This window comes from Dreissena polymorpha, chromosome 7 (genome assembly GCF_020536995.1).
Source record: "Dreissena polymorpha isolate Duluth1 chromosome 7, UMN_Dpol_1.0, whole genome shotgun sequence".
NCBI lineage: Eukaryota > Metazoa > Mollusca > Bivalvia > Myida > Dreissenidae > Dreissena > Dreissena polymorpha.
The window spans coordinates 65494933-65510403 of NC_068361.1; the positions used below are offsets into that span (position 1 = coordinate 65494933).

General features: G+C 32.7%; 1 protein-coding gene across 3 annotated transcripts in view; it reads left to right on the plus strand.

Moving 5' to 3' along the window:
- Window positions 1-15471, plus strand: part of LOC127837993 (gamma-aminobutyric acid type B receptor subunit 1-like) — a 399001-nt gene that overhangs the window by 170641 nt on the left and 212889 nt on the right. Inside the window, exon 1 of one of the 3 annotated variants that reach the window (XM_052365470.1) lies at window positions 6824-6918. The exons of the other annotated variants lie outside the window; for them this stretch is intronic. Within the exon in view, the coding sequence (XP_052221430.1) occupies window positions 6841-6918 (78 nt within the window). The 5' untranslated portion in view covers window positions 6824-6840. Of the gene's footprint in view, window positions 1-6823; window positions 6919-15471 lie in introns of those variants that run through there. 3 annotated transcript variants of the gene reach the window in all.

Below are 15471 nucleotides of genomic sequence, written 5' to 3' on the forward strand. Positions count from 1 at the left end.
ACGCGGCTTATATACATTTCACAGGTAAATGATGCGGTTCGAGGACTACACACGTCAATAACAATGACTAGTTATACAGCTATGACATCCTTTTTTATAAACGCTTGCATAACGGCAATTCGAAAACAGTAATACATCTTAAGTATCTAAATGCTTTTTTTACCAATCTTTTAGAATATATTTATTTCTAAAATAGCATTTTTCGTAATGAAAACGGCATGCCTCCTTTCATTAAAAGCATATTATATTTTCGAAAAATTAAACTGCAACTATCATTATATATACACTCGGGTAAAGAAGTTGACCACCGTTTTGCACACTTGTTTATTTCCGTGATTCTTGCTAAAGTGATCTTCACTATGTCTTGTTTCCCATAGTTTTAGCACAAGGCGTTTCCCGAAAGCCAGTAATTGTCATTATATTGAAGTGTATTGAACTGATACAAGTTGCTTTGCTGACACGAAACAAATACATTCCTTTCAAGGATGTATGCGCAATATGTATTCATCTATGCGGACTTATTTCACGAAGCATTGCAGACAGGTTTATAAACCACAACGTCTTGTCCAAAGAATCATGTCAATTTTATGTTAAAATGATTGATCAAACCTATTGAATTGCCCACTCTAATTGCATAATTCTAGAAAAAAAAAGATTTTGAATAATATAAACTACATAGCGAACAAACGCTATTAAAACATTTAATTTATTTTGTTTTTAGACAAAGAATATTTACAAAATCTTAGAATGGATTTGTTAATACTAACCGAAAAATACAAATCTACCTTATACTAACAGATGATAAGCATTTTGATTGTAGAAAAACATTTAATATAACATTAAACACTATTTCATGCATAAATATATTCTGTAAATAGTAGCTCAATATGCACGTTGAGCTAAAGTCCAATGATAAACGCATGAGTAAGGTGCCCAGTCTTGATATACTAAAAAATCTAATTATAGTTTCTTAGTCAGATATTTCAATATACGATGTGTGAAGCTTAAGCTGTGTCAACAGGAAAAAACGCGATGTCTTATAAACAGGACAATCATATTGGCTTAAAAACGGGACAAGATTTTAAATCGATGACCATACAGTACAGAACTATGCAACGAACAAAAACATGTCAAACTGTCAATATTAGTTCTTAATTCGGTTTTCTTAAAAATAAATAGTTTAATCATTAAAAGCAATAAAGATTATAATAAACGGAATCGGGTTTTATGAGATGTATTTAATTGAATCTTTTCATATAAATTAACGCAATGTACATGATTCGGATACGTGTATTCTAAATGTGGCGATGCTATTTTGAAGTGTTTTGCCTTGGCTTGCCTTGGTCTGCTCTGATTTAAAACACACATTGAAAAGTTTAATTGTTATTAATATGAAATATATTATCTTAAATTGTTGTTTGATTTGTGCAACAATTACATTGGGTTAGATTGTATTTAATGTGGGAAAGAAGAAGCTTGAAGTTTACATCCACAGTACACTATTTTTTAAACACGAAACATACAGAAATAAAATAAAACGAAAGAAACAAAAGTTGAAAACGTTTTAGTAATTGGACAAATCAAATCATTTTATATATTAAAAGGTAATAACACAATTTACGATAAGATATATTCATTTGTATACAAATTGGTTGACCATTGCCCAGTTGGGCATTTTCCTTTTTGACATTCTGTATTTGCTAGAATGAACTTTGCTTAGCAAACTTATTCTTCGGCCCCCTTATTGAGAGTTATATTTCCTGATTCTTGCGAATGTTTTTTTTTATTTCCATGATAGGAATATTTACATCAGTAATGTGTGTACGCCGAATAAAACCAATAACATTATTTACAATTCACTTACATTGCAATCCCATGATTATATGTAATATATTTAAAGTATCTATACTTCATATACTAGTAAACGGATAAATCATGCCACTCCAGGCCTAGAAATGTCCATTACATTAAGTAATTAGTTCTACAAATACGACACTTATTTTATCAACCATTGCAGTGCGGCAATTAAAAACACCAACTATGCACGAAGGAACCATATAACAATAACACACCGTAACTCTTTTAAACTTAATAATCGGAAAACGATGAGCCAAAGCAAGGTAAGGAAGGCAAGAACTTAGAAATAATTTATATCTGACATAGAAAGACAAAAAAAAACGTTAAGTTACGATAAATCATTTAAGTCAAAATTTTACGATATCGTTATCTCAAAGAAATACTGAAATAAATGGTGGACACTTAGTTCATAGAGCGTATGCAAAAATGTGAAATAATATGAACTCGGCGCCTGAAAACGTGTTTTCCCTTTCAAGTAAATGTTTCTAATATTTTAATTTTTATTGTGTTTGTTTCCTTTCTTGGAATATAAGCAATATTTTACAAAGATCTAAAAGAATAACTTAAATTTCAATTTGCATTTGTTTTTAATTGAAAAAAGATTTACCAAGATTACATGATAAAAGTATTACAGGGAAATTCAAATGTAATAGCGCATAAGAGGATAAAAATGACACTATTGTTTCGTGCATTATGTGGACCTTTCCATCTATCTACGAACATCGGAACTTCTTTAAACTAAGAAACTTATACTTAAAACTTAAAACTTATATTAAGAAGCGACATGACAGCGTTTTCTGCATTGTATTGTATGAATAAAATTATGCACTAATGCATAAGGAATATAAATATATACTTCTTATCCCATTAAGCTTATTTTAAAAATGTTAAACTGTTCGTTACCTTCAACCTTGAACAGTAAGTGTAAAATGTTGCATTATTTACTGAATCATTTAATGGTATGTCAGAAGGCATTTAGTATTCCAATTATATTTAATACTGGTAATGATGCTTATGGTGTGTCATTGGCGTCGCTCTGGAGAGCGGCGACTAGTATGTAATGCATTTTTTTCGCTTATGGGAGGAGAAGTTATTTAACGGATCAATGTATTTATATTTTTTTTAAGAATATCTTGCATAGTGGTGCTTTTTTGTGTAAATTAGTGAAAATAAGTACTGCATTCGTGCCTATAACATTAATTACAACATGTATTGCCAATAATGCAAAGCTAATTGTTTTAATTAATAACTGATCCACAACTGATCACAGGGGAAATATCACAGGGACTGGGCAAATACGCGAAATTTTCTGGTTTTGTATAAAAACAAAACATAATCAAAATATATTAATTTTGTGGTTTTTCTGATTAATTTTCCTTATTTAGTGGAGAATCAATGTAGTACGATATTTGACGACCCATCGCGCAAGCATGTTTATTGGAAGGCGTAGTTGTACGAAAACGTACAATGTATTAGTTTATTTATAGACATATAATAACAATCGCTATACACAACTTCACCAAATAGCAGTACATAAATGATGTCAGCCGGAATAGCTCAGTTGGGAGAACGTTAGACCGAAGTTGTTTACGCAACAATCATCTTAAGGCCCCCGGTTCAATCCCGGGTTCCGGCACGAACGAAACAGTTCGGCGGCTGACAATTTGTTTCAGTCAGGTTAATAAATATAATAAAGCTTTATTTTATGTAGACATTTTAAAATCCATTTTACTACAATTGGACATGTTTATTAAAATTAATGGATGCCACGTGTTGACAACGTTAATTAAAATTTCTTACATCACTTAAATATCTTATAAAAAATACACGTGTTTTTATATTAACAAATAAATGCAAACAACACACCTATTATCCATGTATTTTTATGGTTGTCTATCATAGGCCCTAATTACTATCCCTACCACATATAGAGCGCGAAGCGCGACACGTATTATTAATTGTAACAATGAGTTGCGATAAAGGAAGCAGCCGCTTATCAAGGAGGAGCTGTGTCCCAGCAACCCGTTTCCCTAGAGTCAAACACTCCTCAGAGTTTTTTTTAAGAACCACATATAGAGCGCGAAGCGCGACACGTATTACCATCCAGGTGGTATGGTCCCTTTAGCATTATCCGACCATTACGTCCATAGTTATCTTCCGTAGAATTTGTGAAATTTTGAAATCGTTGTTCGAAGTCCAAAATTTTCATCCTATTGTTCCTAAACTTGCACAGTTTTTTTATCAATAAGGACCCAACCAAAACTCTCTATATGAGCAATATCGGACCATAAGTCCAGAATTATGTCTCTTTGAATTTAAAAATGAAAGTGAAAAACTGCTTGGTTAGGTGATTATGTAAAAAACAATCATCAGATTCTTTCCAAACTTACAGTGTCTTCATATCAATGAGCATTTTTACCTCATTAAAAATGAGAAACATCGGGACAATAAGTCCAGATTTTTTTCCCATTAAATTTGACAAAATAAACAATTTCCACTTGTTTAAAAGATTTCACAACTTTCGTCTGAATCTTTCCAAACTTGTTAAGTGTTTTTATATCAGTATTACTCGAACTCTATTGAAAATGATGAAAATCGGAGCAATAAATCTATTATGATCTTTTACTGAATTTCAAAGTATTGTGAAATGCAGCTTCTTTATGCAATTTACAGTTTTCATTCATTTTCTTTCAAACTTTTACAGTGTTTTCATATCAATAAGTACTCAACCCCTATCGTAAATGAGCAACGTAAGAATAAGTTCGGAATCATCTCCCCTTGAAGTTTAGAAAAATATGAAATTACGCTTACAAGATGAAGCATATTTTTTAAAACCTACACAGTTCTGTTGCATTAATGAAAACTGCACACGGATGCCAGTAAAAAAAGGAGACCAATGTAAATAAAATGAACTATGAAATATTTGGGGGTTACAACACAAAATCATAGATAATGATTATTTGGGGGTTATAACACAACATCATAAATAATGGTTCTTTGGGGGTTATAACACAAAATTATAGATAATGGTTATACCAGTATCTTTTTCTATTTTGTTTAAAATAATCGGCCAATATATTAATATTTACAGAAGAAAAAAATCGTTCCAAAGTAATTTCATTGAGTGCCTTTTAAACTGAAATTCCCGACGCCCGTTGATGCTTTGCATCAATACTTATCTTGTTTCTTATTGCAATATATATATATATTGTACAATTGTGCACTCTTACATAATTACAAAATGGTAGTAATAGTACCATGTTTATTTGTCTGTGGTTTTGACTGAATGGTTTCTGCAGACACTGCATGATTTCGCGGTATCTCAATTCGTCTAAAGTGTTTTCAAGAACCACTACTGTCCCTCGGATTACTTTATCAAGACTATGCACAAAACGCTATAAGTGTATTGTTGTCACCAATGTTGGTTTTGATGCTAGGCTTTTCAGGATTGCTATTGTGTTTTCAAAGATGCGGCTTTTCCTTGCGTCTTTTGTGTGATCAATCTCATTAGATTCGTTTCGTTTTCTCACTGAATTTGTAGTCAGATACAGATAAAGAACCCTTGAACATGTTCGCGAGAGCCGTTTATTTATATAATGGGTGTATTAATGTCAATCTCGCAATATTTCAATCTTTACGCAATTGCGTTTGCTTTCTTTTATTGTGTACGTGTATTTAAACGCGTAACAGCTCACAAAAGAAAAAGGCTTTTTCAGTGTATTTATCACTTTGAATTGTCAACAAAAAACTTATATGACTTTTGTATTAGGGAAACAAGTGATTGTCAATACACGCTAATTATAATTTAATGGTATACGTTATATAAATTAGTACATGTAAATGCTCCATGCATACATGCCGAATTACAAAACGAGCGGTTTCCTCCGCGTGCAATTATGAACATATGCTATCCAAACTATCGCTATTCATGTTTATTTAAATATTCTTGTGAGAATAATTATTTGTTAAACAAATTGTTCTTCAATTTAATTTTCATTAAGGACCAATTATATGGTTTTTTTTTCGCCGCTCCCTTGGTGCAAAAAGGTACAATGTGAAATTAACAATCTAATGCACATGATACCTTTTTGCACCAATAGGGCGATTTATTGTTTGCTTCCTGTTTCAATCAGCTTCTAAATGAAACGTTCAGGTATCAGATTAATCTTTAAGCCATTCGTGTCAAGAAAAGACGAAACATTTGTCATGAAGACTAGATGGCTGCAATATCGAGCGATTGTATTTCTCGCTGGATAAAGTCGTACGTCTCAGATATTGCTTTACTGGCAAACAAAAAGCGCTGTTAAGCAATTTCAATATTGGCACGGTTTGCTCAGGATACGGAACAATCCAGCAGTGAACGTGTTGCGTTCGATGTATGTATCGGATGACAGTGGATCGTGATTGATTTTTGTGATCTGATAGGAATAAAATTATATTGATTTGTTCAGGAAAGCTGTGGGTGTTGCTGCCATTTGGACGCGTTCGAAGTTATGAACGCTTTATAGTTCACGAATATGTTTGTAGATCATAGCGGAAGTTACATTGTTTGATCTGCATGAAGGAGATTTATGAACGTTTCACGTATTTGTTTATTTTAATATTCTGGTGTGATAACGTTAATGTATCTTGCGTTTTAAAGTTTTCTTATTTATATATCGATTTAGAATCGTATGATGAGTCATTACGTTATTTAATTGTCTAGTCATGCCAGTGTCAGTTGTACGAGACACATAAACAAGCAACTGCTATTTATGGCATATATTTACACGTATAAAATAAATTGTCAACACAATATCAAATAGTATATCATTACCTATAATGAGAACGAACGGATCATTTGTCCGACGATGTCTTCTTGTGCTAGTTGTAATGACAATCCGACCGACTTCCGGATTCAAGGGTAGGAATCTCACTATTGGCGGGATATTTCCCATGTTCGGCAGCTGGGCCGGGGGTCAAGGATGTTTGCCTGCGGTTCAAATGGCTCTGGAGGATGTGAACAAGCGAACCGACCTCTTAACAGACTATATGCTTCACATGGATTATAACGACAGCCAGGTATGTGCGCGTTGGTTCTTGCTCTGTCATGCAACAAATTTATAAGATGTGTATCTATTAGATATTTATAACATTAGATATATATAACATAAAATCGTTTATGCAACCGACTACCTCAACTTTTAAAGCAAAATATCCATCGAACTTTTGAAAAGGTCACTCTTAAAGTTTATTTAAATTACAAATTCATGTTATTGTATACTTGAGCTGCACGGTTCCTTATATACAGAGTTAAACAGAAGACAGGAAGTTAAACGGTCCGTAACTAAAAACTGTATCTTTTGTTTGCAAAAACACAATAAGCACAGTCAAATTGTATTAAAATAAGCTGTCGCGTGTTTGAATGGAAGAGAATCTTACCCGAACTTGTTTTATTCTACCACTCAAAATTCGCACTAGAACCTGCTGCTAGTTGCACCATTTACAAATATAGCCTGAACTGTAGCTTACGTATGCATGAGCATTATTTTATCCGTAGTGTCTGATAAGAAATGATTTATCCCAAAACTCTTGTATAGCTTTACATCATCGAAATCACACATCTGAAGGCACGCCATTGTCTCATATAGAAATAACTTATATTGAACATTACTAAGGAAATTGTAGAAACATTTCAGGTGAGGCATTCATATTAAAATCCGCTAGTCTTGTGTGTCAGTCAAAGGTCCATGTGCCTGAAAAAATATGACAATACACACAGCACGTGATAAAACAAATGATTAATGATGCCAACGGTCAATGCAACGTATTTGTGGATTTACACCTGTTGAAAGGAGATTTGATTGCGTGGTAATTATCAAATTCGTTTAATAATTCCCCGAGCAATATAATGATGACTTTCCGTTGCATGTGGACGATCACGTTGCATGTGTGCCGTGGTTTAACTTAGAATGCAATACGTCCCCATGTCGCAAATGTATATAAGTGACTATTCACAGTTTGTATTTATGATTTTGTTTCAAAAAAAAAATTGATTACCTTACGTGAAATGTAATGTACCGCAAAGAATACCAGTAACGATTTTTAAATTTAATTTACTAAAAAAACACAAAAGGCTCGGTCTGCCTCGTGCGTTATTCCATTTACTTTGCGCAGAGGCTTTACCATATAAAGAGATTAAATTATGTGATTATGAAGCATAACGTCCTTCAGTTGCCGGTAAACCTCTTTACCTAATACATTGAAGTTGACAGTCTGTTTACACAATGTATAAATAAAAGATCCGACCCTCCTTAGAAAAATAGAACATATAAGAATAAACAAAAACAATGACAACATAACGTTGCGCGAGTTCCTTACGAGTAGTTGTATGCCGATGTAGAATCGCCTTCATGACGTCAAGAACCATTAAAGTCCCAGAACTAGCACTTGAATAATGGGAGCAATATATAGGTTAAATATCTTTATTCATTACGATAATTGGCTGTATTACAATACAGAGTTTCAACTTATGGGAACACTGACATGGCCGAGACAATTATTTAAATATTTACCAAAGGATAAATGATGGTGACGTTCTATTTGATCAGAGTCGTTTATAGGGTTTATATCGCGGCCATGCTTAATGTTGACTTTATCCAGACTATTGAACAGAAAATAACTGGTATTGACATCAAAATTGCACGCATTATGATTTATTCAGTAAAGAGATGCATTACCAGGGCCGTTCTAATAATGTACCAACCTTAATAATGCTTTCCGGTTTTGTGTTTTGAATTGTCTTGTATAAGGTATGTTTTTTTCACTTAATATATTTGATTATTCCATAAATAAATCAAGCGCGAGCGGCATTTAGTGTCTTGAATATATCTGCGGAATTTTATTGCCGTACTGTCTTGACACTAAATGATCAGTTACGAACAAAACTCGGCACAGTGTAAGATGTGAGAAATGAAACTACAGCAATAAAATAACTACATAAATATTTGTTGACCGCAACACTAAACAATGACATTATTACAGCTGGTATCGAAACATTTGAATACTAAATTCACCTAGAAGACAAATATGTATATCGTCGAGTAATAAGTTTAAGCGCCTTGGAACGATCAATGAAAACATCGTGGATTTTACAAACGTGTGGTCGTCTATTCTTCATATTTTGCTCCACGTTAAACAAAATACGCGTCCATTAAAATGAAAACAAATGTTAACCGTTTAATATCGAAATTCACGTCACATACAAATCACGTTCGCTTAAGACCTGCGCACTGTTACACCTTTTTTATTCACTCCGTCTCGTTAGAATGAATTGAAAATTCGCATCAAAACAGAAAGAAATTCAAACGCTCAGTATGATGTCGTGACTTGTAGACAGCAAGTGGATAGTTCGTCCATCGGTCTTATTCGAGAAGTAGATTGAAATTATTTCTAACGGTTTTTTTCTTAGGTGTAAAATGTTACATTTTGAAACGCTCACATTTTGTGTTTATATTTGGAAATTCAATTAAATACTGACGTCATTCTTAATTATTGTTTTCATCTGCAATATATTCAGAAGACATGTACTGTTTCTATATTTATGAAAATATAAATTCAACATGAGTATATGACTAAAATTGATATAAACAATGTTAAACATAATTGATCATAAGACCTTTGCTAAAAGTTTGTTAAACCTACACAATGGATTATGTGGAGTAAAAATTTATTACAAAACGCAGGGAGTAAATTATTCATCGCAAGTTAACACAACAAGAATAAACTTCCAATATTTAAATGGTTGCAATTACTTATAAAAAAGTTGTTTATTGCCGCACGTTTTCAATGGGTTAACCAGGCATCGTAAACAGTTGCATTTTGGCTTGCAGCAGTTCATGTCACAATCGAAAACGGAAATGGATTCTACGCCAGGCTGGCGTGTTATCGTGAAACTGATTTAAACCACTCTTGGATAGTTGGAAAGTGTTCTATTTGGTTTTATAAGTTTGTTATTATTATTGATATTGAGTTTGTTTCTGCTTTTTGTAAAACAATATATATGTTATATGAAAAACTTCTTCTTTTTATTGACATTTAAATTACCTTTTGATGTATATTCGGATTCGTGTATATGAAAATAACATTGCACGCTGTCGAAAATGATGGAGATACATGATATTGATTTAACACAGATCTATAAACAAATGTATATTTTTTTGTATTTCGAATAGTTTGTGGGATTTTTAATACTGAACAAATACATTTTGTTGAAAAAGCTAAGCAAAAATATTAACAAATACTTTAAAATAAGTTAAAACATCAATTGTTACTGAGCAACTATTTTCTGAATACAATTGTTGCAAACATTATTTTGTTCGAGATGAAGAATGTGTTTATTTGAAACAAAAATGCCTTCAATATAAGAACACTTGTGTCGACATGCACTCGACCAATTGGGGTTTTATTCAGGTTAACTTAAAATTGAAATTACATCGTTAACCTGCGTACTCAAGATCGATTACATCGGAGGCTTTTGAGACAAAGTCCATTAACCATTTAACAAATCTCAACATTCTTATAAAATACTCTTATTGTTTGATAATTAAACTTGTTGTAAGGATCAATATTTGTTAAGTTTTAATATCATCGACATTATCTGTTTTTGTTGTTAGAACTTAAATGGACCTTTAGAACAAATTAAATATTGAACACCTACATTCCTCGAAGCGAGTTTATTGTGGGGATTGGGCGCTGTCCTTATGTTTATTGTTGTCATGTTTTATGACGTGCGCAAACTGCGTTCAGATCCAAAAAGAATCCATCTTACTGGCATTTAAACAATCTACTTGGTATAAATGCATTTTAATGAAATCGCTTAATAATAGTGTTATAAATATAAAAAAATGTAGTTTATTTTCAAAATGTTTTTTTTACCTAAGAAATGATCATGTTTACCGTTATTTATTATCCTCGAGCATATGACATATTTGTATGTTAATTAAATTCATGTTTTATTATCTTTTCTGGAACGGTGTTATACGCAATTTGCTTGGTAAATACTGAGGCAGTCAATCGGTTGATGCATACAGTAATCTGATTATTCGCAGGGCTAAAGCCTTTTTATTATTTTAAACACCATAGATTAAACTTTTGATACGCTGTAATGTCTTAGTCTTAACATACAATATCGACGTTTAAAAAAAAATTCTGGTAAGCATAACACTTGTTCAATTCCAAAAATGATGCTTTCGAAATGCTTTAACGTACGGCACAACATCATTAATTTGGGATTATGTTCGTAGTCGGTGGATGGATTGATTTTAAGCATGAGAACAATCAAATATACAATACTTTGTTAATTCCAGAAACTTGTGTCGGAATGAGACTATCATATATGTTACGAAAAAGGAATTAGTCCCATTGCAATCAGGACCATGCACATCCCATAAGATAACTGCATATACAATTTAAATTATCCACAATATCCGACCATAAATAACTTAAATCTGGCGCATTTTATTTTAAGGCAGAGCAACTGTCTGAGATATTTAATTGTTATTTGTAATTAATATCTAAAGAAAACTTATATGTGCAGCTCTATTAACCAAGACTTGAGAACAGACGTAAAAAGAAAACAAAAGTCGGCGTGCTAATCTATCTTCACCATAAAGTAGATTGCTATCGGATGTACACCGTCACATTGCGTTATTAATACGTTTTCATGATGATCTAGGACGCGGTTGGATCGCAAATGACGCTAGTGGATGTCGTAAGAACGTTATAAGACGGGGAAAAGGTCAGCAACTTCGTTAAAATACATTTTAAATGTACTGGGGATGCTGTTAAGTCGCAGATGATAGATCTCGTGCTGATCGACCAATACCAAAAATGTTCTATATATACGATTTTGTCAACAACTCGGGTCGGCTCGGTTTAGTTGGCATATATATTCATCTTATCCAAGTACTAGGGTAGGGCTTTTTGTTATGAGTAAACTTTTTTTTGCCTAGCAATAACCTCGTTGTAGTGAGAACGCCGCATACACGCAAAGAAAGGCAGTTCAAATTTAAGTTTGTGATATTGCATAATGTTTGGATGTCGTTAACGAAATAAACAACACATCGGCGTTCTTACGACGGCTTTCGTTGTTTTCGCAAAACTGACCGTTTTAGGTCTTAGATGACGCTAATGCGATGTAATTTGGATATTAAGGACTGAGTGAGCAAACCAAACGTCTGGCCATAGCACACACATGTTCTCAATGAATGAAACATATTACTATTGATATCCATAAATGTCTACAAATGTGATAATTATGAAATGAACACAGTATAAAGGCAACTGGTAATTATAAAGAGTACATTCGAAGCTGAACAAAAAGCATAGTTTAAATACATGCTATGAAATTAAGGTAACGTAATGTGTGGATTCGTAGGCTTCCGAATAAACAATTGGTATTAGCAATTCTAATAAAAAGCTGTGCATCCGTTACTTTTGCGGCTTATGCAAACATAATCCATTTATGGTTCTATTTGAAATCGAATGTATTCATGAACGCCAATTTGGAACGTTTATTGGACCTCTCTGTATTTCGTCGTTTACAGATGTAGGCATACCACTGTGTAGAGTGTTTCCGAATCTGTGACAAAAATAGAGTTATACATTTATATAAGATAACTCATTACAAGTATTTTTGTAAACATTTTATGACATCCTTCTCTTGTTTAGTTGAAATATTTGAAATAGGTCAGTTCAAAGATATAAGGAAAACCCACATCTTTTATCATATCTTTTATACACATAGAAGGGTAATTTCATTGTTCAAGGAGAAAGATTCATATTTACATCCGCTAGTTTTTTATGTCAGTTAAATGTCCATGTGCCTATACAATATGAAAATACACATTGCATATGATATGATAAAACAAATGATTAATGATACTAACGGTCAATGCAACGTATTGGAGATTTACACCTTTTGATAGGCGATTTAGTTACATGGTAATTTACAAATTCGTTTAATTATCACACGAGCAACATAATGACGACTTTGAGAGGCACGATCGTGTTGCACGTGTGCTGGCGTATGAGTGAGCATGTAATAAGTCCATAATTTGATGTCGCAAATGTTACTAAAGTAACTCTTCATGAGTTTCTATTAATGCATTTTGTTTCAAATCAAAATCAATTACATGACGTGAAATGTAATGTGCCGCAAATTGATTACCAGTAACGGTTTTCAAATAATTACAGAAACAAAAAATGCTCGGTCGTCCTCGTGCTGTTTTCAACATGCTATGTGCAGAGGCTTCATTAAATAAAAAGATTAAATAAAAGATTATGAAGTATTGCGTCCTCCAGTAGCCGGTAAACCTCTTAACGTGGATCGGAGCCTTTATTTATGCATTGTGTACACAGACTGTCAACTTCAAGAATAAACAAAAACAATGACAGCTTAACGTGGCGCGAGTTCCGTACTAGTTGGTGTATTTCGATGTAGAATCACCACGGCCTTCGTGATGTCAAGAACCAAGAGTCCCAGAGCTAGCACTTGAATAACGAAAGCTGTGGCGAATTTTGAGTTATAGTTGCAGTTTCCTGCTTTGAAGTTCTAATTAAAATATATTTCAATTTTGCAGTGTCTTGTTATGTGGCGGAATCCGGATAACTTAATCGAAACCCCACATGTCTGGTATTTTACCTACAACCTTTCAAACAGTACATAGCGTATAAAAACGGTCCAATAGTAAAACGTCCTTTCGCTGTTTTCACTTTGTTTTGTTATTATATATATTGGAAAAGTATTGTCTAAATGTCGAATGGTCTTGAAATTGAATGGCCGTAACATATCAATAGTGCTTCATTCTGTGCATTCGACATGAAATTCATTAAAATAACATTATTTTCGGTCGTATCAACTTGTCTTTAAATGAGTATATGCTTTTAAAGTTTTCGAAGAGAATCTAAAGATGTACGTTCGTTACCGAGCATTTATTATTTCCCAGACGTGAAACCATATCTTTTGACATATTTATTAAAGATAATTACCTTTATGCTTCCGTGTGCTTCTTTCCAAAGGCCATATTTGGATCATAATTGGAAATTGTTGTTAGAGCTTCATAAGTGAAGTTCGTGAACGGACCGTTAATTTCATTGAAACTCGGTTATTCCATTGTTCATGTCGGGTTTGCGATATGTGTTACTTCTATTTTCATTACTTTTTTACTTCTTGAATAATTTAAAGATGCAGAGAATGTATTAAAATTTCATAAACATTTTGCAGTTTGATATTTGGCGTAAATGCATGAATACATATTCTTTTTTATTGTTGATTTTTTTTATTTAGTGACACCTTAGTGACTACCTTTAAATAATTAGGATACATTTATTATTAAGTATACATAACTTGTATAAATTATTAGTGTAATTGTATGAGTCACTTTGGTTTGATTTTATGAACTAATAACTGGCATTATACCGTGCAACCGCTAAGGCAACAATATATTGGTTACATTTCTTTATGAACATTCATTACGATAATTGGCTGTATGACAAAACAGAGTTTCAACTAATGGGACCACTGACATGGTCAGCAAATGATCAGTTACGAACAAAACTCGGCACAATGCTAGATAGGAGTAATGAAACTACAGCAATACAACCACTATTCGTTACTATTCGATTTTCTTTTATTGAATTTTATATATATAGAACAGTAAAACAAAGACCACAACACTAAACAATGACATTATTACAGCTGGTATCGAAACCTTTGAATAATAAATTCACTTAGAAGAAAACTATTTACGTCGTCGAATAATGTGTTAAGCGCCTTGGAACGGTCCATGCAAACATGGTGGTTTTTCACAGATGTGTGGTCGTCTATTCTTCCGATTTTGCTTCACGTTAAACACATTTTAATGTCCATTTAAATGAAAACAAACGTTAACCATATAATATCGAAATTTACATCACATACAAATCAAGATCGATTAAGACCTGCTCTGGGCTTCAAGTCGAAGTTTAAGCAATCAAAGACGTTTGAAGCTAAAGTGCTAACATGCAAACAAGAGTGCGTCTGGATATTTAGATAGCATAGCTTGTGGTCTTAAAGACGGCTTATTAACAATTGCATGCAATAAATGAGCATTTGCATTCGTGTTATCTGCTGCCTCTCGTAGACGATGTTTTATGGTTGCATTTAGAGTGAGAATATTTCCGAAATATAGGTTTGAATAGTTTCTTATTTGCACTGTTATATCTTTCTTATTAACTTGTAAGAAGTAATTGAAAAAATTCGCACCAAAACAGAGAGAAACTCAAACGCTCAGTATGGTGACTTGACTTGTATATGTAGATGGCAAGTGGATAGTTCGTCCACTGGTCTTATTCGAGAAGCTGATTAAAGTTATTTCTTACGGTTTTTTCACTTGAGTGTAGAATATTACATTTCATAATACACACATTTTGTGTTTATATTTGGAAATTCAATTTTAATACTTACGTCATTCTTAATTATTGTTTACGTCTGCAATATATTTAAAAGTGTTTTACTATTTCCATATTTAGGAAAATAGAACTTTAACATAAATATATGACTAAAAATTAATATAAACCATATTTAATATTATT